At 42.4% G+C, this 24,152-nt stretch overlaps 2 protein-coding genes and 1 long non-coding RNA gene across 5 annotated transcripts in view; 1 reads left to right on the top strand and 2 right to left on the bottom strand.

Annotated features, from left to right (window-relative positions):
• Positions 1 to 4,556, bottom strand: part of SEC24A (SEC24 homolog A, COPII component) — a 63,344-nt gene extending 58,788 nt beyond the window's left edge. Inside the window, exon 1 of one of the 2 annotated variants that reach the window (XM_077911717.1) lies at positions 4,021 to 4,556. In XM_077911717.1, coding sequence (XP_077767843.1) covers positions 4,021 to 4,117 — 97 coding nt within the window. In that variant the 5' untranslated portion in view covers positions 4,118 to 4,556. Of the gene's footprint in view, positions 1 to 210; positions 230 to 4,020 lie in introns of those variants that run through there. The other variant, XM_077911718.1, reaches the window with a different exon arrangement.
• A 1,470-nt stretch (positions 4,557 to 6,026) lies between these two features.
• LOC144322115 (uncharacterized) overlaps positions 6,027 to 24,152 on the bottom strand; it is a 43,671-nt gene continuing 25,545 nt past the window's right edge. The window contains exons 4-5 of one of the 2 annotated variants that reach the window (XR_013387683.1): positions 24,078 to 24,144; positions 14,324 to 17,312 (exon numbers count right to left, since the gene is read on the bottom strand). This is a non-coding gene — a long non-coding RNA (uncharacterized LOC144322115). Of the gene's footprint in view, positions 6,214 to 14,323; positions 17,313 to 24,077; positions 24,145 to 24,152 lie in introns of those variants that run through there. The other variant, XR_013387681.1, reaches the window with a different exon arrangement.
• SAR1B (secretion associated Ras related GTPase 1B) overlaps positions 15,192 to 24,152 on the top strand; it is a 29,971-nt gene continuing 21,010 nt past the window's right edge. The window contains exon 1 of the mRNA XM_077911719.1: positions 15,192 to 15,349. The gene's annotated coding sequence lies outside the window, so the exon portion shown is untranslated. The remainder of the gene's footprint in view (positions 15,350 to 24,152) is intronic.

Genomic DNA, 24,152 nt, shown 5'->3' with positions numbered 1-24,152 from the left:
GGGTTGGGAGTATGAGCCCCACACTGGGTGTAGAGATTACTTAAAAAAAACTAAAAATAAAGAAAAAAATAAAATCTTTAATCAAAAAAAAAAAAAGTGGGAGTCATGATTTGCCTTTAGCCTTATTACATAACAATAAGATGAAGATACATCAGTTTAAAGCCTTGAAGTTTTAGGGATGCCTGTGTGGCTCAGCAGTTGGGCACCTACCTTCAGCTCAGGTCGTGATCTTGGGATTCGGGATCGAGTCCCCCATCAGGCTCCTTGCATGGAGCCTGCTTCTCCCTCTGTCTGTGTTTTTGCCTCTCAGTCTGTGTCTTTCATGAATAAATAAATAAATCTTAAAAAATAAATAAAATAAAATAAAATAAAATAAAATAAAATAAAATAAAATAAAATAAAAGGGTGACTAGGTGGCTTAGTTGGTTAAGCGTCTGTCTTCAGCTCAGATCATGATCTCCGGGTCCTGGGATGGAGCCCCACATCAGGCTTCCCACTCGGTGGGGAACCTACGTCTCCCTCTCCCTGCTACTCTCCCTTCTTTCTCTCTGTCAAACAAATAAAATCTTAAAAAAATAGGGAGAGAGGGAGAGAGAGGGAGGGAGAGAGAGAGAGATAGAGAGATATCACAACTCCAGATTGATTTTTATAAAAAATAAAACAAAATAAAATTAAAATAAAATAAAAAGCTACACTGAATTTACAGTATGAGTATTCAAAAGAATATTTAAGCAGCAATAAGTGCCTTGAAAAAGTTAACCAAGAGGGATCCCTGGGTGGCGCAGTGGTTTGCCGCCTGCCTTTGGCCCAGGGCGCAATCCTGGAGACCCGGGATCGAATCCCACGTCGGGCTCCCGGTGCATGGAGCCTGCTTCTCCCTCTGCCTATGTCTCTGCCTCTCTCTCTCTCTGTGACTATCATAAATAAATAAATAAATAAATAAATAAATAAATAAATAAATAAAGTTAACCAAGAGAGCTGCCTGGGTGGCTCAGTGGTTGAGCATCTGTCTTTGGCTGAGGTGGTGATCCCGGGATCTGGGATCGAGTCCCACACTGGGCTCCCTGCATGGAGCCTGCTTCTCCTCTACCTCTGTCTCTGCCTCTCTCTCTCTCTCATTCTGTCTCTCATGAATAAATAAATAAATAAATAAATAAATAAATAAATAAATAAATAAAATCTTAGGGAAAAAAAGTTTAAAAAAAAAAAAGTTAACCAATAAAACCAGATTCCAGGACTGAAGTTTTTTCACCTAGAGAAATACCCTCTCCAATTTTCCACCACATCTCTACTGTTGTCACTGTTCGCGATATGAAGAAACCCAGTACAAGCCATCAGCCATTTTACTGAGAATAATTCTACAAAAACTTTAGAAATGGGGATTTAAAGACTTTCAAAATTATATTTTAAAAAGGATACATGTATTTGTAACCTTATGATTTCTTTTTCTAAGTGAATCCCCAATTTTTTATTGTTACATATATATTTTTTAATTTTTTTAAAATTTATTTATGATAGTCATCACAGAGAGAGAGAGAGAGAGAGAGAGAGAGAGGAGAGACAAAGGCAGGGGGAGAAACAGGCTCCATGCACCGGGAGCCCGACGTGGGATTTGATCCCAGGTCTCCAAGATCGTGCCCTGGGCCAAAGGCAGGCACCAAACTGCTGCGCCACCCAGGGATCCCCTATATATTTTAATTTTTTTTAAATTTTTTTTAAATTTTTATTTATTTATGATAGTCACAGAGAGAGAGAGAGAGGCAGAGGGAGAAGCAGGCTCCATGCACCGGGAGCCCGACGTGGGATTCGATCCCGGGTCTCCAGGATCACGCCCTGGGCCAAAGGCAGGCGCCAAACCGCTGCGCCACCCAGGGATCCCATATATATTTTAATTTTAATGCAGAGTCAGATTTTAGAAGCTGTACAAAGGAGAGCCAAAAACACTTTACACATTCATGATTAGCTTTAGTATTTTTTACGGTACATACTGAAAATGTTATCATTTACTAGTAAGGAATGCCAAGTGTGTCCATCACCATTTGAATAGCTTGTAGGGGATTTGTGATTTCTTCCATGTTATCTCTTCTCAAAACCCAATCTGGTTTAAGTCTTGAAACTATTCTGGGCAACTTGTGTACAAGGACTGTTTCCTTGTTCTCTTTTACATTTCCAAGGACAGAACTTAGAAGGTGTGCAAGAAATATCTCTTGGATAGGATCAAATCAACATAGCAACAAAATCTTTTATACTACATATCACAATGGCTAATTTCCTTTAATACTTCAAAAATACCACAACTACACTTACATATTTGCAGGATGTATTTTTGTTGTTGTTGTTGTTGTTGTTAAGATTTCATTTATTTATTCATGAGAGACACAGAGAGAGAGAGAGAGAGAGAGGCAGAGACAGGCAGAGGGAGAAGCAGGCTCCATGCAAGAAGCTGGGGGTGGGACTCCATCCTGGGTCTCCAGGATTAGGCCCAGGGCTGAAGGCGGCGCTAAATCACTGAGCCACCCGGGCTGCCCAGGATTTGTCTTCTATTTTTTTTTTTAATTTTTATTTATTTATGATAGTCACAGAGAGAGAGAGAGAGGCAGAGACACAGGCAGAGGGAGAGGCAGGCTCCATGCACCGGGAGCCCGACGTGGGATTCGATCCCGGGTCTCCAGGATCGCGCCCTGGGCCAAAGGCAGGCGCCAAACCGCTGCGCCACCCAGGGATCCCCAGGATTTGTCTTCTAAAGCTCACATAAAATTCCAATTTATAGGTTTTAAGAAGAAGCTATAGCTATGTGACATTTTTTTAACATAAAAGTGAAAGCCTTAAAATGATTTCATTCTCAGTATAAATGTTACTAAATAGCTTAGAATAAAATGTAGTTTATATAATCTGTTACCACAAATGAGAAAGAACGATTCATTCAACCTAACGCCATTACAGTGCTTACCACTTATTCTTGCTTCTGCCTACATACCTGCCTACTCACAGACATTTTTAAAAGTCTTTTAGAGCCTTCTTTGTAAAGCAAACAGCAGTCTTCTCTTAAAAACACTGTCAATTAGCTATTTTAGTCTCTGGCTATTTTCCCAAACTTCACGACAATCTTAGGTTCTAGTGGGCGATTGAAGTATATTAGTTTTATACGACTAGTTTTGTTTCAACCAGCCAAAGATTTATAGGTAAATCAGTAACTTGGCAAGATATTAGCAAAAAAAAAAAAAAATCTTTCTCTAATGGGTAACAATTATTGTAAGTTCAGCAAATCACAAGGTAGGACGATGTAAAGAATCCTAGAAGAGGCAGCAAACTATGTAACTCTCACACCAAGTGGCAAAGTGTAGTGCCACACGTACACTATCGAGGGAGGTTCAACCACTTTCCTAAGTGCGTAAAGAGCCCTAGAAATCAAACAGGAGATGGTCCCTTGTTATTTGGTCCTTCCAAAGCTGAAACACTGAACAGGTGGCATAAGTACAATTTGGGTAAGGTTCTGGGAGACATGAGCAGGGCTTCAAGGGGACTCCCAAAAGCACAATCATTCACGTCCACAAATTGAGACTAGGTACGCCCCCCACCCCCACCGCAGGCCCTGCAGAACTGAAATAAATCAGCATCCCCCTCCCGCCCCCCGCCGGACGAAAACTGCTCTCTGGAAGACAGGGTGAAGTGGCAAGGAGGGGGAAAGCACATAAACAGGCACTAGGAGTCCTGAGGTATGCACCAAGTCTGTATTTCTCACCCATGTATACCCAGCGTTGCTCCATTCAGCTAGCGCTCATTACCTGCTCCCCGAACGCACGAATGAACCCACAGGAGACCCCCTAAGACGAGCCCCGGGCTGCAGCGGCGTACCGCTCCGCCCAGGCGCCCACCACCCCCCGTTCATTGGCCCGACCGGGAGGTCACCGTCTCCGGTGGCCACAGGCAGCCGCAGTAACCAAAGGTCAGCCGGAGCCGGAGCCGGAGCCGGAGCCCGGGCCCAGGCCCCGCCGGCCGGCCGCCCCAGGAGGGACTCACCGTTGGTGTAGACAGACCCCGAGGCCGAGGCGGCCCCGTTCTGGGCCTGCAGGCCGGTCAGGGCGCCGCCGGAGGCCGGTATCCCCGGCTGGGACATGACGACAGTGCGTGTCGGGGTTGGAAGGGGATGGTCGGGGTCTGAGACACCGCCAACCAACAGCTGAACGACGACTGCTGGAAGCGGAGGGCAGGAGCTAACGACTCAGGACGGAGGCGAGGAGGAGAGAGGGCGGTGCATCAAGCCCTAAGCACGGCGCGGCATTCTTCCCAGCCCGCCAGCGGCCACCGCTTGGCCTGGGAGCTGGGGCTTGGGTGTCGGACCGGACGGGCCGAGAACGCCAGGCTGGAAGGCGGCAGCCTAGCGAGACAGGAGAGAGGCCCCGGCCGGAAGTGCCTGTCAGCCGCTGGCCGCGCAGGCGCAATCGGGACACGTGGCACTTCCGGCTCCGGGCTCGCAGCCGCCGCCGCGGTCGGGACGCTCTCGTCTCCCCGTCGGGGCTGCCCGGAGGCCACCTGACAGCTCCGGGTGTCCCAGCGCGAAGCACCGTGCTCGACCTCGCCTGCCACGTCACGGAGTCTTACGGCCGGCCGGAAGTGGCGTGTGTCACCGCTACGGAAATCCCCGCCGTAGTGAACGTCATCTGGCGGGCAGGGCCAGGATCTGAGCGCAGGCCGGGCTTTCAGTGGCCACTTTCGGGGGGTGGGTCTGACAGTTCCTCTCTTAGCGTTTGTGCACCTTACCTGGGACGACAGACGTCAACGATGCCTCCGCTAGCTGAACTGATGAATAGTCCTCGCAGGTTTCATTTCTCTGAAATTTCATCATCGTATGGCACGTGTAAATTGTAAGGGAGGTTATTGTTTGTTTGTTTTTTAAGGGGGTAGTTAATGAACGTGTATTAAAGGTGTAGTCACATCGAGGACTTTGTTTTTTGACTAGACGACGACTCAACTAATTTTTATTCTGAAACTCGCTGATTCATAGCGTAGTCACGCGAAAGTTCATTAACATCATACTCAACAGTCCTTTTAGTGGCAGTTTTTAGTTCCTCTTCTAAGAGTTTACAGTAAGGTAAAATATTCAAACTTCCTTTCTGGGCAAGTGGATCCCCGCCCCCCCCCGCCCCCCCCCAGACTTCTTTTTTTTTTCTTTTTAGGCCAAAGGGAGGTAGAAACCGAAGTGATAGGATAATAGTTAATTGATCTCGGTAGCCATTTTAAAGCTACCTTCATTCTTCTTAGGTTTTTCCTGCTCTGAGCTGATGACAAAGCTGCTCTTTAAACTATAGATTTATGCTGTTGATTAAAATGTCATGCCAAGGGTTTTGCAACCCGTGAAGGGTGAAGTACACCTTGCTTAACTCCTTCGATATCAAGTGCCTGCTAAGAAATGCTGAATTTATAATATGTTCTATTACATATGTAATCATTAGAGCAAGAGTTAAACTGCTGTGTCAGACAAGAAAAGCAAACAGTATGCATTCAAATAACGAAGGGTAAAATTTTATCCTAACCCTGTTTCCCTGTTTTTATCCTTTGCCTCAGAATCTTTTTTTTTTTTTTTTTAAGATTTCATTTACTTATTCATGAGAGACACAGAGACAGAGACAGGCAGGCTCCATGCAGGGAGCCCGATGGGGGACTCGATTCCAGGTCTCCAGGATCACGCTCTGGGCTGCAGGTGCTAAACCGCTGAGCCACGGGGGCTGCCCTTTTGCCTCAGAATCTTACTAAAAATATATTTGCCATGTATGGAGTTAAACAATTAAACTCCTTTGTACAAGATTCAAATATGAAAGTGTCTTTAGGATGAAGATGATACTTTTGGTCAAACTCCATATAACAAAGTCCCAAATCATATATCACAAGAATGCTTTCCTCTCAATGTTTAATTTTTTTTTTTCCTCTCAATGTTTTAAAAAGAAAACAGATCTCAGAGAAACTGTATCTTCCTGAGGTCAGACAGAAAATCAGGGTCAATCTTCAAAGGGGCAAATGCTTAGATCTGGTCTCAAACTTGCAGGACTTTAATGTTGTTTCTCTTTTTTTTTTCTTTCTTTCTTTCTTTTTCTTTCTTGCAACTCCTTAGTTGGTTTATTGACCTTGGCACAGGAGTTTGATTCAGTTAAATCAAGCTTCTTTTGGACTTTGTTCTGTTTAAGCAGTATCTGTGTGTTCAGAGGAAAAAAAAAACTGACAGAAAGGATTACCCATTTTAAAACATAAATCACGGTTGGTTAAATAAGGTAAATAAACATAATATGCAAGTAAGTAAACAGTGCTTTTTCTAAAATTTGTTCTCCTCCCTCCATGTTGTTATTATTCCCCAAAAACCTATGGTTAAGTCTCTTCAGAAGTTTTTTTTTACATTTTCAATAGTCAGTTTTAAAATATTTTGAAAAGTAGCTGCCCACCCTCAGGGACAATATGAAGTTTAAGAATTGAGGTGAAACATGGGATCCCTGGGTGGCGCAGCGGTTTGGCGCCTGCCTTTGGCCCAGGGCGCGATCCTGGAGACCCGGGATCGAATCCCACGTCGGGCTCCCGGTGCATGGAGCCTGCTTCCCCTTCTGCCTATGTCTCTGCCTCTCTCTCTCTCTCTCTCTCTCTGTGTGTGACTATCATAAATAAATAAAAAAAAAAAAAAGGAATTGAGGTGAAACAGCATACTTAAAAAGGTAACTTTTTAAAAGATTTTATTTATTTATTCATGATAGACACAGAGAGAGAGAGGCAGAGGCAGAGACACAGGCAGAGGAAGAAGCAGGCTCCATGCAGGGAGCCCGACGTGGGACTCGATCCCGGGTCTCCAGGATCACTCCCTAGGCTGAAAGTGGAGCTAAACCACTGAGCCACCCAGGCTGCCCGGTAATTTTCTTTTTAAGTGTCACCTACACATTGTCACATCCTTCTCTGACTTCTTAAAGTGTGGCTACATAAATATCAATTGTTAGTGCTATTATCAGTTGTTAAGGGTACTGATTTTTTTTTAATTAACTACCTGTATCTACCCTACAGTACCATACATTTTCCTAAACTGATGTCAAGAATATATTCTACCTTTTTATCCTTGTTTTCCAGAACAACAGGACCCTTCTGCCATAGATATGCCCTTCATGTATGTATGTATCAGATTTTCTGCACATTATTTTCAAAGCCTTCCACTGCAGAAAATGATAAGCAAAAAAATAAGTGATACTGCAGAGTCTCAGCAAGGAGACAGAACTATACAAAGAATATTCCATTAAGGTTGATTTTTTACGGGGCTCCTGGGTGGCTCAGTTGGTTGAGAGTCTGCCTGGGCTCAGGCCATGATCCCGGGGTCCTGGGATCAAGCCCTATATCAGGCTCCCTGCAGAGCCCAGAGCCTGCTTCTGCTTCTCCCTCTCCCACTGCCTGCTGCTCCCTCTGCTTCTGCGTTCTATCTCTCTCTCTCTAATAAATAAATAAAATCTTTTTTAAAAAATAAATTAAGTTTATTCTTTATTTTAGACCCAAAAGAGGTAGATAGGCATTCCTAATAAAATTTGCTGACATGCAGAAGTGGAGTCAGGCTCACACACTAGGGCCCCTTTGCCTGCCTGCTCATCACTGTTGAATTGTCAGCTGATAAACAGGAGCAATTCTATTTACTTTACAGAATAGGGGGAATTATTTTAGGTCCTTTAATTATTTAAAACATGTTCTATTTCAAACATACCAATAAAACGGTTTCAGTTACAAACAACAGGTTTGTTCTGAAACTCTTGTGACACCATTTTAAGAACAGTTCCTTTGACCTCATTTGCCTGACAGGACATCTGTTTGTATCTAAAGTCAGCGGCTCTGAAGCTATATCCCAAGAACACTCATCTCACACCACGCCAGCAAATCCCATTGTTTTCTTTGAAAACTTTTCATCTTTATGTAGTTCTTGCCATTCTCACTGCCCACTGGTTAATTTTCAACATCTTGCACTGAAAATACTGGCATAGTTTTCTGGTTTCCTTCTCTCCAATCCATCCTACATGTTGAAGTGAGTCCTCAATACTGATTCTGTCTTTATTTTCCTGTACCCCCAACACCTGTAATTGCTCCCTATGCCTGTTCCATAAAGTTCCTCTGTATGGCTTTTCTCATCTCGCACTGAGTAAAATCCAAAGTCCTACTCAGCCTTCAAAGTTCTACGTGACCTTGCCCTGCTACCTCCTGTCTTAGCTTCCACACTCTATCTCAGTCATTCCACTGCTATTTCTCTAGCTACCCAACCACAAGCCTGCCTTTTACACTTATTTCCATTACCTCAGACGCTCTTCCTCAAGATACACATGTGGCTCAGTCTCTACCCCTTCAGCCTTTATTCAAATGTTAACTTATTGTTGACCCCTTCTCTGAACATCCCATACAATAGCATACCATTCCTGCTCACTCTATCCCTTTTATACTGCTTATTATTTTTTTTCATAGCACTTCTCATAATTAAATACTTGGGTCTATGTTTGCCTTTCTTCAGTGGAAGAAAATTCTATATATATCCTGCCCATTTTAAGGTAATTATTTTGATTTCATATCTGTCTCCTTGTTTAGACCCTCAGAGAGTAGAAACCAAGGACTGTGTCCTTTTCACATCCGTATTACCAGCACTTGACTTGGGGACTCACCATTAACAGGTGTTCATTAAATGTTTTTGAATGAATTAATTTAAAGTGTCATTTTTTCCCATCTTCTGACTATTTTGCCCCTCATTAATTCACTACTACAAGTTCATGTTTGAAGTATAGCCTAAATCATATTACTAGCACTTGTTTCTGAATTATGTCCTCTTTAATTCTTTTGGGTTCCTACCTATTATTGTACATTGTGTCCCATCTGTTACAGACCTAATAGAGTAACTGGTCAGGCCCCATCTGCCCAGGCAGCACTGGAAGTACAATATCAAGTGCCAATTTATTTTCCTTTTCTAACAAAATAATTCCCTCTGTCCCTATACCCTTTGCAAACACCTTAGCACCACAGTATCAGAGATCTGGGATGCATCTTCCCCTCTAAAACCCATCTTTTTGGGGTGTCTGGGAGGCTCAGTGGTCAAGCATCTGCCTTTGGCTCAGGTTGTGATCCCCGGGGCCCTGGGATTGATTCCCCCATCAGGGTCCCCACAGGGAGCCTGCTTCTTCCTCTATGTTTCTGCCTCTCTCTGTGTCTCTCATGAATAAATAAATTAAAATGTTTAAAAATAAATAAAAAATAAAACCCATCTTTTCATCGTACTTTCTGCTGAATGATGTCACCAGTTCCTTCATTTGTTGATTATTCTTTTTTAAATTTTTTTATAAGATTTTATTTATTCAGGAGAGAGAGAGAGAGAGAAAGAGAGAGAGAGGCAGAGACACAGGCAGAGGGAGAAGCAGGCTCCATGCAGGGAACCTGACGTGGGACTCAATCCTGGGTCTCCAAGATCACATCCTGGGCTGAAGGCACCACTCAATGCCATCAACCATTGAGCCACCTGGGCTGCCCTGATTAATTTATTCAACAAATATTAAGTGGCTTCCATATGCCGGGTACTTGCTAAGCACCAAGCAAAAACAGAACAGGACAGACAAGATCTCTTCCTACTGTGAATTTTACAGTGGAGGAAGCAAAAGAAAACTGTAGGGGTGCCTGGGTGGCTCACTTGGTTAATCGTCTGCCTTTGGCTCAGATGATGATCCCAGGACATTGGGCTCCCTGCTTCACAGGGAGTCTGCTTCTCCCTCTCATTTTCCCCCTAACCCTCCTCCTTCTTGTGCATGTGCACTCTCTGTCAAATAAATAAATAAAATCTTTAAGACAAAAAAAAGAAAACTGTATGTAAGCACATATTTTTAAGTGTAAAATTTGTGCTAGTGAAGTACTGGTACTGAGAGAATAGCTTGTTGGAGCCTGATTTGGTTAGGATGGTCTGGATAAGAGGTGACATTTAAGGTATGATCTGAAGGATGAGACAATTAGCTATACAAAGAGAGAAAATGGGAAGAAGAAGGGCGCTGGCCAAAGCGAACAGTACCTACAAAAGTGCAGAGACAGGAATGATCTTGCTGTGGTGAGCAAGACAGAATGGCAAGAGAGAAGATTGGAGAAGTAGAGGGGGCCAGAGCAACAAGAGTCTTGTAAGGCATTGTAAGGAGCTAATAAGCCTTGGGAAGCACTTGAAGAGTTGTAAAGAGAGGAGTAATTTGATCCAATTCATGCTTTAAGATGAATTCGTTAAAAAAAAAAAAAAAAAAATCCAGGGTGCCTGGCTGGCTCAGTGGGTGGAGCATGCGACTCTTAATCTTGGGGTCATGACTTTGAGCCCCACATTGGGCCTAAAACTTACTTAAAAAACAAAACAAAACAAAAAACAACAGCTGTGATGGTCACTGATTGTAGGGAGAAGAATGGAGTTGTTGCAGTAAACCAGAGATGTCAGTAACCTGAAGTGAGGTTTGTTATAGTGGATAGAGAAGTAATCCAAGTTAAAATTTTGGACTTTGATATCTCCTTTATTTTTTGCTACTAACATGCCATCAATCATGAAATCTTATAGGTTTCAATGTTTACAGTTTCTCACACACAACTCTGTGTTTCTCAGTTCCCACTGACCCAACCCAGGCCTCTCTTCCCTCTCACCTGCATGAGTGGAGCGGCCTCATTCCTGACCTCGGTTTTCAGGCAAACTGTTCCAGGTCAACCCACATACTGCTGCCAGAGCAAACTTTCAAAAACAATACTGAATGTGTTCCTGCTCTACTGGAAACCCATAAAGTGCTCTACAGTTTGGGAGCCAAGGTCCCAAATAGTCCACTTCAAATCTACCCAGTCAAATCATACTTGCCTGGTACTTTTCAAATCTCTCTTCCTTTTTGTATGTTATTCTCTCTTACATCATCCCTCTGGACATTAATCCCCATTTTACATACACAGAAACACTAAGTGGCTGGTGACTTTAGAAGCATAGTCTTATCTCTTATATTCTATTAAAAATGCTGGGATCCCTGGGTGGCGCAGCGGTTTGGCGCCTGCCTTTGGCCCAGGGCGCGATCCTGGAGACCTGGGATCAAATCCCATGTCGGGCTCCTGGTGCATGGAGCCTGCTTCTCCCTCTGCCTGTGTCTCTGCCTCTCTCTCTCTCTCTCTCTCTCTCTCTCTCTCTGTGACTATCATAAGTAAATTAAAAAAATTTTTTTTAAATGCATCCATTAAAATTCATAGTTTGGAGCACCTGGGTAGCTCAGTGGTTGAGTGTCTGCCTTCAGCTCAAGTTGTGATCCCAGGGTCCTGGGACCAAGTCCTGCATCAAGCTCCTCATGGGGAGCCTGCTTCTTCCTCCGCCTACGTCTCTGCCTCGCTCTGTGTGTCTCTCATGAACAAATAAAATCTTAATAAAAAAATCATAGTTTAGAATACTTAATTATATGGTAAATTGTCTGTAATAAATGTTTTTAATTTTAACCATTTTACAAAACTGTGTATAGTCTGATTATAATCTTATAAAAGTGGTTTAATCTGTGAGGTAAGACTGGGGGTGATTTTTGTTTGCATGATGTATTTTCTGGATTTTTAGAATTCATATGTATTACTTTTATAACAACAATTACCAAAAAGAATGTGGGAAAATATGCTATGTAGCCTTTAAGACTCTCCTCAAACATGGCATCACCATCCATTTCACTCCCTCACCGCCACCACCATTTTGTACATTATCATCCCCTCTCTCCCTACCTTCTTTGAGAGTTAGGTGTGACCCAACATACTTCCCTGCCAAATGGAAAGGTCCTTGAGTAAAGACATTCACTGTCTTGCTTATTGTCACACTCCCTTATTGCTAGCCATTTTATAATTTGTTGCTGAAGCCAGCAAGTATTTAGATTTTTTTTTTAATTTTTATTTATTTATGATAGTCACAGAGAGAGAAAGAGAGAGAGGCAGAGACACAGGCAGAGGGAGAAGCAGGCTCCATGCATCGGAAGCCCGATGTGGGATTCGATCCCGGGTTTCCAGGATCGCACCCTGGGCCAAAGGCAGGTGCTAAACCGCTGCGCCACCCAGGGATCCCAGTATTTAGATTTTTTAAAGGCTGACTAAAATTCCAGCAATACCAGGAAAGAAAGAGCTACAATTTTTAGGAGTCCAGTGAAGTGACTTTGATTACTTAAATGTGTTTGTTAAACCCGTTGACCTTAGGGTTGCCTGGGTGGTTCTATTTGTTGAGTATCAAAGTCTTGATTTCTGGTCAGATCCTGATCCCAGAGTCATGGGCTTGAGCCCTGCATCAGGCTCCACACTGAGCATGGAGCCTATGGGATTCTCTCTCTCCTTCTCCCTCTGCCCCACCCGACTTATGCACTCTGTCTAAAATTAAAACAAAACAAAACAAAAACTGTTAACCTTAAAAATAAAACTGTCAGTTATCCTACTGGGGAAAAAAAAAGTTTATTCTGAAATAGCAGAGAATTGCATTTCCAAAGACACAAGCTAGGGCTTTGAAAGTCTAGAGGATAAATGAGAGGACCACTCTTTATAGAGGAATGGCAAAGTTGAGAGATATTTGTTATTAACAAAAAGCCCATTGAAACAAACTGAGAGTTTTAATGTAGTAGTTTTTCATTGGCTGAGTTGTGACAGTCTCTCATTGGCTGGGCTGTTGCTGAACAAAGAAATTCTTTCCTCCTGCTACCACAATACAATAGAATCTTTTTCCTACGGGGAAGGCAAGGTAAGTCTCTTCCTATTGGGATCTGCCAATAGGAATCTTCCTATGGATGGGAATAGGAATCTTCCTATGGATCTTCCTATGGAGGAAGAGTGGTAGGGTATGAGAGCTCCTACTTCTGGCTCCTGACTCTATTTTACTTTACTTTATAGATGTATTTTTAAGATATATATATATATATATTTTTTTTTTTTTTAAGATTTTATTTATTTATTCATGAGACACACACAGAGAGAGAGAGAGAGAGAGAGGCAGAGACATAGGCAAAGGGAGAAGCAGGCTCCATGCAGGGAGCCCGATGTGGGACTCGATCCCGGGTCTCCAGGATCACACCCTGGGCCAAAGGCAGCACTAAACTGCTGAGTCACCCAGGCTGCCCGATTTATTTATTTATTTATTTAATCTCTATACCCAACATGGGGCTTCCACACATGATCCGAAGACCAAGAGTTGAGTCCTCCACAGACTGAGCCAGCCAGGCGCCCTTCCTGACTCCATTTTAAATGAGATTTCCTCATCAATTTTAACAAATCGAACTAAACTCAAGAGTAGGTAAGTGGGAAAGGAGAGCAGAGGGGAACCCAGATGGAAAAACAAGTTCCGGGATCCCTGGGTGGCGCAGCGGTTTGGCGCCTGCTTTTGGCCCAGGGCGCGATCCTGGAGACCTGGGATCGAATCCCACGTCAGGCTCCCGGTGCATGGAGCCTGCTTCTCCCTCTGCCTGTGTCTCTGCCTCTCTCTCTCTCTCTGTGTGACTATCATAAGTAAATGAAAAAAAAAAAAAAAAAGAAAAACAACTTCCTCTAGCTCAGATCAATGGACTCTAGGGAAATTCTTCAATATCTCTCCTTTTTTAAATATTTTATTTGACACAGAGAGAGAGTACAAGCGGGGGAGCTCAGGCAAGGAGAGAGAGGGAGAGGCAGACTCCTCACTGAGTGGAGAGCCAATGCAGGACTCGATCCTAGGACCCCAGAATCATGACCTGAGCTACAGGCAGACACTTAACTGACTAAGCCACCCAGGGGCCCAATTCTTTAATCTCTTGAGAACAAAAATGTACCTAGGAGTTTTTCATTTATGAATGGATCAGTTGTTCATATGAACTGATCACTTACTGTTTGCCAAGCACTGGAAACAGGTTTAAGAGAGGAATAAGCAGATATGGTTCCTCACCTTAGGAAGCTTACAGAATGTCTGTTGGGGGAGACTTTACACAAATACATATTTACTTGGGCAATTATAAGGTAACTTGAATGATAATAGGCTAATTGTACGGTTGCTGGGAAAACCATATGGGGAGGCAGGTTGTTTTTGTTCTTTTTCAAAAGATATTATTTATTTGACAGAAAGAGAGAGAGACAGAACACAACAGGCAGAGGGAGAGAAGCAGGTTCCCAGCCAAGCAAGGAGCCCAATGTGAGGCTCCACCCCAGGACCCTGGGATCATGACCTGAGCTGAAGGCAGATGCTTAACCGAGCCACCCAGATGACCTGAGATTTTTGGGTTTGGTTTTTTTTTTTTTTTTTTTTTTTAAGATTTTATTTATTTATTTATTTGAGAGAGAGAGTAGGAGGGGGTGGTTGTGCAAGAGGAATAGAGGGGGAGGGAAAGAATCTCAAGCTGACTCCCGACTAAGCATGAAACCCTCTGTGGGGCTGATCTCAAAACACTGAAATTATGACCTGAGGGGAAATTAAGAGTGGGAAGCAAAATGGACTGAGCCACACAGACATCCCTAGGAGGGAGGTTTTGATGAGAGAGGGCTATCCGTGTTGAAATCTGAAGAGTGGGTATGACATAGATGGAGAGGAGAGGTGTAGAAAATTTGTTCTGGCAGAAGAAATGGCAAATGTGAAGGGAAGACACTAGGATAAGGCATTTCCTGAGGCTGCAGTAGAAAGGGGGAGATTCAGCTTGAGCAAGTTATATAGGTTTTTATTCTATGGAATAACCTATTCCTTAACCCCCAAACAGCTCCTCCTCTGTCCCCATTACCTAGAAACCTGACTTAAAGCAATTTGGAGAGCATCACACTTCCATTCAAGGCACCCAGCTATCCTTATTTAAACACATTTAAGGAAGGTAACATGAATCCATTACTAAAGAACAGCAGAATCAAGACAGTCTTGTTTAGCTCAAAACCTAGCATCTAACACGTTATCTAGCACATAATTGCGTTTTGTAAGTTGTGAATTCAAGAAACAGGTGTACTTTAAAATATATATATTTTTAAATGTAGTATTTTTAAGAACAGATGTCATGGATAATGTTCCCAAGCTACGGACCCGCGTTTCCTTCTCTGCCCAGGCCCTCGGGCCCCTGCAGGCCTTTGGGGGCGGGGGGCGGGGGCGGACGTGGGGAGACCAGGTCGCGGGAAGGCTGGCTCCAGGCAGCAGACGCGCTCCGCCGGGGCACTGGCGGCGGAACCGCGAGGAGGCGGAACTTTAGGCTCGTGGAACTGTAGCCCTGCGGACCATTGCGAGGGAGGCACACCCCCGGCCCGGAAGTCGCTGACGGGAGCTGGTGCTTCGGCAGCCATCGCGCTTTGCAGTTCGATCTAGGAGGGTGTAGGGCAGACGCCAGGCGAGGAATTGCGACCTCTCCGTTCGCTGGTGAGTGGTAGTCTCTTCCGCCGGTGGCACCGGCAGGCGGCAGCTGTGGGTCCCAGGGAAGGTGTCTGTTTCGGGCCTGAGCCCATCGGGGCCCCTGCTGGTGGCCAGGCGAAAGGGGGTCTCTGTTTTCGTGTCCGGAATCGGGCGGCACTCAAGCGGAACGGGTTCCTTTCCTGCTCTGCGGTGGTCGCGCTCAGAGTCCTCTGGATAGGACACCTGCTTCTGTCAGACGGTGGCATTGCAGGAAAGGACGGGATGACTTTAAGCTGCACACGAGCCCTTCCTTCCCTTCGTCCTCAGTTTACTCACCTGGTCAGGTGAAGGTGAAGGTGCAGGTACAGGGGATCACTGACAGCTCGACAGCCCGTGACGCGGTGTTTTCGGTTCTCCTCCTTAGTTTGGGGGCAAAGTGAGCTCCCTGACTAGTACGAGTTAGCGTCCGGCCATAGCCCAAGGCCAGCAGAGTGGGGGAACAGATAAACTGTCGGGGGGAAACTAATGATTCATAAATTTTTCCAAGATTTTTGAACAACATAGAAATTTGACAACGGCTGAAACTCTGACCTCATTGGCCGAAAGAACCAAACTCATTAGGAACGTAAGGTATTTGGTACATTGGGCAAAACAGTGAGGGAAATTTTTTTTTTTTTTTTAAGATTTTATTTAGGGCAGCCCGGGTGGCTCAGCGGTTTAGCGCCGTCTTCAGCCCAGGGCCTGATCCTGGAGTCCTGGGATCGAGTCCCGTGTTGGCTCCCTTCGTGGAGCCTGCTTCTCCCTCTGCCTGTGTCTCTGCCTCTCTCTCTCTCTCTCTTTCTCTCTCATAAATAGATAAATAAAATCTTTTAAAAAATTATTTATTTTTTCATGAGAGACACAGAGGCAGTGACCTAGGCAGAGGGAGGAGCAGGCTCCCCGCAGGCAGCCAGATGTGGGACTCGATTCCAGGACCCCGGGATCACGCCCTGAGCCAAAGGCAGACTCTCAACCACTGAGCCACCCAGGTATCCCTGAGGGAATCCTTTTAACTTGAAAAATTAAACCTAGTATTATTTGCATATTCATCTGTCAAGCTCAGTGTTACCCCGTATCTTACTCTAAACAATATCCTAGGTTCAGTGTTAAAATTCCAGTTAAGAGTATGAAAGTAAACATTTACTGACTGTCTCCTTTCTGTGAGGTACTAGCCATTCGCACAACAATCCACTAAGGAAGGTAATGGTATCCTCTCTATTTTACAGGTGAGGAATAAGGAAAAATTACAATTTGTCAATAATTAGTGGTGCAGACATAACACAGAAGCAGGATTTATATTCATTACCAAAATATCTTGAACTTTAAAAAATTAATGTTATAGTTCAATGGCATTTTCTGAGTTTGCAGAAGAGCAATGTTTTGCTTTTATTTTAGAAATGTTAGAGAAGGGGCACCTGGGTGGCTAACTTGGTTAAGCCTCTGTCTTTTGCTCAGGTCCTGATCCTAGGATCCTGGTATCCAGTCCTGCATCAGCAGCCCCCCACCCCAGCCCTGGAACCTGCTTCTCTCTCTCCCTGTCTCCTCCCCCCTGCTCATGCTCTCTGTTACCCAAATAAATAAAATCTGAAAGAAAAAAAAGAAATTTTAGAGAAGCATTGTTAGTAATTACAAAGATTAGCAGTTGAAAAAAGTACATTTTAACTATCCTTTCCTTGCACTTGAAGCAGGAATTGAGACAAGAGATTAGGCTATCAGAAATGAAAATCACTGCCACATTATTTGAAGCTTATAAATCAGAATTCTGTAGTAATGATTCGTTAGTTCTCCACCCTCTTCTTTAAGTATACTTGGTTGATACTCATTTAAATGATTTCTCTGCAAAACATTACTAAGCAAATACCTTTAAAATCACGTATTTGAAAATATTCTCTTGGAAGTGATGAACCACTAAATTCTTCTCCTGAAACCCAGATTGCACTCTGTTAAATACCTAGAATTTAAATAAAAATTTGAAAAGAAAAAGGAAACTTTCTTTCTCTTGTGTATAGCTTTTAGAACAGTTTCAATTAGGAGTATTTTAAGGGGGCGCCCTGGCTGGCCCAGTTGGTGGGGTATGCTACTCTTGATCTTGGGGTTATGAGTTCAAGGCCCACACTGGGCCTAGAGCATTTTTAGAAAAGTATTTTAAGGATGGAATTTGACACTGCTTATATCTATACATTCATTTTCTTAATTCAGTATAGGCAAATTCAATCCTCAGACTTAAAACTTTATTCATAGTGTTCTTTCCTTTCTCACTCTTAAAAAAATTCTATATATGTCACAGATTTAACCTTTCTTTTTTTTTTTAAACCTTTCAATTGAATGTCACTTTTCCCCAAAAGAAACTTGCGTTTGTACTTTTTGTTGATTAAATGGAACCAAAGGTATAACTCCATTACTATGATTGCTATGCATTCAGTCATAAAAATGTTCTTTTGAGTTTTGTATTTTGTATTCACTGTTTCAAAACTTTAAGGGCTGTAGAAAGAAAATCTAACAGTTCTACTGAAGAGTATTTATAAGGCAGAATTGTCTTGAAACATTCAACATTGTTACTCTCCATCCTTAGTAATGCACAGGGCCTTGCTGAAATTTTATAAAACATGGTCAAGCAGAGCTTGGCATTGTATTTCTAGTACTATTCGAATTTTATATAAATAAAGTTTGGGGTTTGAATTTCAATTTAGTTGGAATGCCACCTTATATTGTGTAGTATTCAAAATGTCTTCAGGTACATTATCGTAATTGATCAATCTTAAAACTGTGAGGCCGATAGTATTCCCATTATAAGTAAGAAGAAATTGGAGCTCAGAAAGATTAGTTTTCCCAGAGTAATAGTACCTCAAAAGATGCATATTAAATCCAGATTTTCATTTTTTTAAGGTTTTTTATTTTCACTTTTTTAAAAGATTATATTTATTTATTCATGAGAGACACAAAGAGAGAGGCAAAGACATAGAGGGAGAAGCAGGCTCCACGCAGGGAGCCCCATGCAGAACTCGATCCTAGGTCCTGAGATCACCACCCGAGCTGAAGGCAGACGCTCTGCCACTGAGCTACCCAGGCATCCCTAAATCCAAATTTTTTTTTTTTAAGATTTTATTTATTTATTCATGAGACACAGAGAGGCAGAGAGAGAAGCAGTCTCCGTGCACGGAGCCCGATGTGGGACTTGGTCCCGAATCCTGGGATCACTCCCTGAGCCAAAGGCAGATACTCAACCGCTGAGCCACCCAGGCGTCCCTAGATCGAGATTTTTAAATTCTTAGGATAAGTACTTACTTTCCCCATAGCTCTACCACCCTTTGCTTCCTGAAGTTAATAATGTATTATTTCTACAGTGCTACTCTGGTATTATATTTGCCTTTTTAGGTTATTGGAGCTTTTATTTTTATTTATATTTTAATAATAGCTTTCTTGAAAGATAGTTCACATTTCATAAAATTTATCCTCTTAAAGTATACAATTCAGTGTTTTTGGTATATTCACAATGTTATGCAACCATCACCACTTTCTATTCCAGAACATTTTCGTCACCCAGAAAGAAACCCAGTACCTATTAGAAGTCACTCCCAGTTCCCCTTACCTCCCGTGTCTGACAACCACTAACTGACAACTTACATGTTCAGGACATTTCATGTAATGGAATTTCATATAAACTTAAACTTTCATTTGAAAGTTTAATGGAAGAAGACTTTAAGAAGTTATTTGTCATCTGAGAGGTTCTGCTCCATTATAATCTTTTGTACTGATTTTCATGTTACAGGAGTAGATCACTTTTCTAATCTGCATAGGCACTTTTCCTGTTTGTTGTTCATGCAATAAATAAATCTGCTGACGTGTATATGTTTCCTTATTCTTGACCTTTGCTTTTCACATGTCTAATAGTGTATTCATGATGTTGTGTAACCTGTTCTCAGGGCTCGGATATCTGTTTGTGGCTATGTAACTTTTATTCTTAGTTGGGCATTTTTACTTCTACATTAAAATGATTAATGCTTCCCACCTTGTTTTAAGATTCTTAGAAACCATGGCTTTATAGAAATATAAATATCTCATTATATTCTAAATAAAGTTTCTCTGTATATGTTATTGAATTATTTTTCTAGGGACAAATTTTATAACAGCAAATGTGGACATCTTTATGCAAAAAATCTTTTTTTCTTCAAGGCTCACCCATTCCACTCCTTCAGTCTCACAGCTCTCACCTCCTAAAAATCATCTTCAGTGAGGACTTTTTTTTTTTAAGTAAATTCTATCCCCAATGTGAGATTCAAACTTATAACTCCGAGATCAAGAATCACATTCTCCCCTGAATAAACCAGCTAGGTACCCTTCCAATGAGGACTTTGTCACTTGATTCAGTGTTGCTTCCTCTAGCCCTCCATTCTTCTAGGTAATTCTGCTGTCAACTTGGACAGTAGACCATATAGCCTGGCTTCCCCTTTCACTCCAGTTTCCTTCAGCTCTCTGTGCCAGACCCAGGCCTTGGAATTGTCACTACCCAGACCTGATCCTCTTGAATTTTTGAACCTTACATTCTCCAGTTTGCTGACACAATTCTGCTCGCCTTTCACTTTTCTATGACTGTCTATAGTTGCTTTTCAATAAGATTTTTCCCCCTATTCTCTTCTGTGAGAAGCCTACCTTTGCTCCCCAGTTTATCCCCACATACTAGCTGCCTTTATACCTTTTTTACACAGCCTGAATTTTTGATCAAATCACTTCAGCCTCTCACTAGTACTCTCAAATTCCTGTTCCCCTTGTCTTTTTTCATTCCTAATCCCTATTCATTCCATGTGCTGTGAAGCAGATCCTCCCTGGGAGGTGAGGGTGGCAGGGAGAAGGGGAGGTTGGAAATCCATGCAGTGCAGATGGGCAGTGCTATGAATGTTTTTCAGCCCTAGCCAAGCACTTGCCTCTTTTTAGCAGTCTTTTAACTTGATCTTTTCCCCACAATAGCTATAGCTATTCAGATCCTCACTCTGCTCCTCCGAAAATTCTCTATACCCCTTCTTCACTTCTAGAGTCTGATTCCTGATACCTCCACTGTACATTCCCCTGACCTCCTTCGTTCCATTCTTAGAGGAGATGTTCTCAGCCCTGGCTTCTCTTGAGACTTTCCCCCTTTTGCTTAATTCCTTCCTTCCCTTTCTTTCTCATCTTTAACCTCTCCGTTTCCGCTAGCTCCTTCTTACCAACATATTTAGCCTTCCTTAGGAAGAAAATCCCCTCCATCATACCATTTCAGACTCTTTGAAAGAGGAATCTTGCCTTACTATCTCCACCTATTGACCTTCTGTCCTATTCACTTCTCCATAATAATAGCAACCAGGTATTAAGTACTTATTTTGTGCATTTTATCTCATTTAATCTTTACAACACCCTGAGAGAGTTTGCTAAAGAAACTAGCTTGTTCCAAGGTCACATAGTTAATGACTCCTCAAGACCTAGGTCTGCTGTGCTTTAAGTAGTACTGGCTTTAGTCTCTCCTGGACTACTGCTCTGCTGTGGGCTGCTCATGCTCTCAGCAGTTATCTCCTTGTCACTAAGCAAGCTGTGACAACTCTGCAGTAGTACTTGATGGAGAACTTCTTTCCACTTTGCCACTGTCTCTTCTAGTTCTTTTTTTTTTTTTTTTTTGATTTGAGGGAGAGCACAAGTGGATGGAAGGGCAGAAAGGGAGAAGCAAACTCCTTGCTGAGCAGGGAGCCGGATACGGGGATTGATCCAAGGACCCCGGGATTATGACCTAAACTGAAGGAAGACACTTAACCAACAGAGCCACACAAATGCCCCTCTTCTAATTCTTCTATCCTTGCTGGGTTCTGTTGGTTCTCCCACCCTTCTGTGTCCCTTAACAACCATCTCAAGTGAAAACTCCTTTCTTCCATACCATTTGACTGGTGCTTAAAGCAGGAGGCCTTTAGGCAGAGTTGGTGGCAGAAATTCTGATGTTGGTTGGGAAGGAGAATGGACAGAGATTGTAAGGTGGTAATGTATAGGTCACCAGTAGTGAATGGCAAGTGGTTTACTTTGAACCAGGGAAAGCTACAAGTGGAAAAGATTTAAGCTCATAAAGGGGCCAGAGGTACACAGTGGAAGTTCTGGAATACTAGACCAGGAATTGGAATCATTTCTCAGCTCCCTTGGCTCTATCCACAGATATAGGGTGGCCATATAATGTCACACCTAATCAGCATGCTTTCAAGAGTGAAAGGAAGCACTATTAATAATTGTACTGAAATAACTTTGCTGAGACCATCCCCAGCAGGCCAGGAGTTATAGTCACCCTGACTATGCAACAAGTCAACTCTAGATGACATTTTCATGAAACCACTCTGAAGAGGGTCTACAGACTGGTACAAACAAAATTTGAGGTTAAGATGTTGGGGAATGTGATTTAAGGTTCTTCATTAAGTAGCTCCTATAGGAATTAAAGAAAGCTTGAGACTGCAGAAATTGATAGAGCTGGGGAATAACTAACTGGATGTGGGATGTGAGAGAGAAGGAGGAATTACATGTCAGAGTTATAAGCTGGAGTGATTCAAAAAATAGTATGTAACCATTTAAACAAATTTAAGGGCAGCCCAGGTGGCTCAGTGGTTTAGCGCCGTCTTCAGCCCAGGGCCTGATCCTGGAGACCCAGGATCGAGTCCCATGTCAGGCTCCCTGCATGGAGCCTGCTTCTCCGTCTGCCTGTGTCTCTGCCTCTCTCTCTCTCTCTCTCTCTGTCTCTCTGTCTCTCTTGAATAAATAAATAAAACCTTTAAAAAATTAAAAAAATAAAAATAAACAAATGTAAGCCTTTAAAACTGTTTGTTATAAAGTTACTACAGTGTAAGAGAAAGGGAATGGACCTGGAAGTCAGAAAGACTCAAGTTTGAATTTAGATGTGCCAATAACTAATGCTTCAGTTTTAGTTACTTTAACTTCAGTTCCTTCTGTAAAATGGGAACAGTAATGTATTTATTTACTTTGGGGCCCAGTCAGTAAAGCATGTGATTCAGTAGAGCCACTAAAGCACTCAACTCTTGATTTCAGGACCCACAATGGGCATGGAGCCTACTTAGAAAAAAATTAATAATAAGGTATTCACTTTGAAAGGTTGTTTGGGGGTACCTGGGTGGCTCAAATGGTTAAGCATCTGCCTTCTGCTCAGATCGTGATCTCAGGGTCCTGAGATCAGGCCCCACATTGGGCTGCCTGCTCAGTGGAGAGTCTCCTCCCTCCTCATCTGCCCCTCTCTCCACTCATGCTCTTATCTTTCTCTGAAATAAATGAAATCTTTTTAATTCTTTTTTTTTTTTTTTTTTTTTTTTACTCATGAGAGACATACAAAGAGAGAGAGAGAGAGGCAGAGACACAGGCAGAGGGAGAAGCAGGCTCCATGCAGGGAGCCTGACGTGGGACTCGATGGCGGACCTCCAGGATCACACCCTGGGCTCAGGGCGGCGCTAAACCGCTGAGCTACCCGGCTGCCCAATAAAATATTTTTAAAAAAAGAAAGAAAGGTTGTTAGTGTGTTTAGTGTGACATACACAAAGTACCTAGTCATGTAGGCTACATGGTAGAAGAAATAACAGCAGCTAACATCGAATGCTTCCTCCATGTCAGATGTTAAGTGTTTTGTCTAGTAATGGATTTAATCTTCACAGCCATCTCAGGGAGCTACTGTTATCCCCAGTTTACAGGTAAGGAAATTGAAGTAATTTGCCTAAGGTAGATAATAAGTGGTAAAGTCCTGGTTCCATAGCTCTTGTTTTCAACCTCTTGACAAATCATAATGCTCATAGGGGTAGATGCTAATTTTTGCTTTATTAAATCAAAAGACTGATTCAGTATTGTTTCTTATGTCTATATGTTATAGGTAGCAAGCATGAAGACCAAACGCCTAAATTTAGTCTCAGATTGGTTTTTCATTCTGACTCATTGCCTCCCTTGTGAGCACCTGTGGACTGACTCGAAGTTTGCAGTCCCTTAAACTGTCCCATCATTTCACAGTACCTGACTTTTTGCTGTCCCCACTTAGTTTCACACCTCTGCACAAAGTACAACAGCTACTTAGCAAACTCTTATTGAATCTTCAAGATTCAGGCTGAACATCATCCAAAAAATGTTTCCTTAGCTACAGTTTGTTGCCTCTGTAGAACTGTGGTAATGGACTCTGGATGTAGAGACAAGGAAGTCTGTTTTTCTCTTTTTCTATACAGAGCATAATGTACATTTGTGAGCATACCATCCCCCTTCCTACTGCTTTACTTCTTCTTATTCTGATTTCATGCTGTTATGATCATTAATCCCCTAATAGCTTCTGATTTACAACATGAGTAGTTCTTTTTCTTTGTGTTTGTATAAGTTTTGAAATTCTAATTCTTTTTTTTTTTTTGAAATTCTAATTCTATAGGGTAAGTTATTACCATCCTAGATAATATCATCATACTCAGTTTTTTTTTTTATCATACTCCGTTTTAACATTTTTGTTGAATTACATTTGTGTAGCTAACTTACTCCTAGACTATAACCTTTTCAAGAGAAAGAGCCATGTTTATCATCAATGTTTTAATCCCCTATGGTGTCTAGCTCAGGACCTTGGACATAATATGAACTTGGTAATCATTATTGAATTAAGTAAAATGTCTCAGTATACCAGTACTTTATTTGATTATCTACAGTAAAAATTATGATTCTCTTTGAAAAACCTGTATCTTACCTAAAAATCTTCAGAAAAGCCACTTGTATATATTTTCTGTGACTACATGTTTCAATTTCTACATGACCTAGAATA

This window comes from Canis aureus, chromosome 10 (assembly GCF_053574225.1).
Source record: "Canis aureus isolate CA01 chromosome 10, VMU_Caureus_v.1.0, whole genome shotgun sequence".
Classification (NCBI taxonomy): Eukaryota; Metazoa; Chordata; class Mammalia; order Carnivora; family Canidae; genus Canis; species Canis aureus.
The sequence above is the reverse complement of the archived record's forward strand: the minus strand, read 5'-3'. Positions and strand labels throughout refer to the sequence as shown.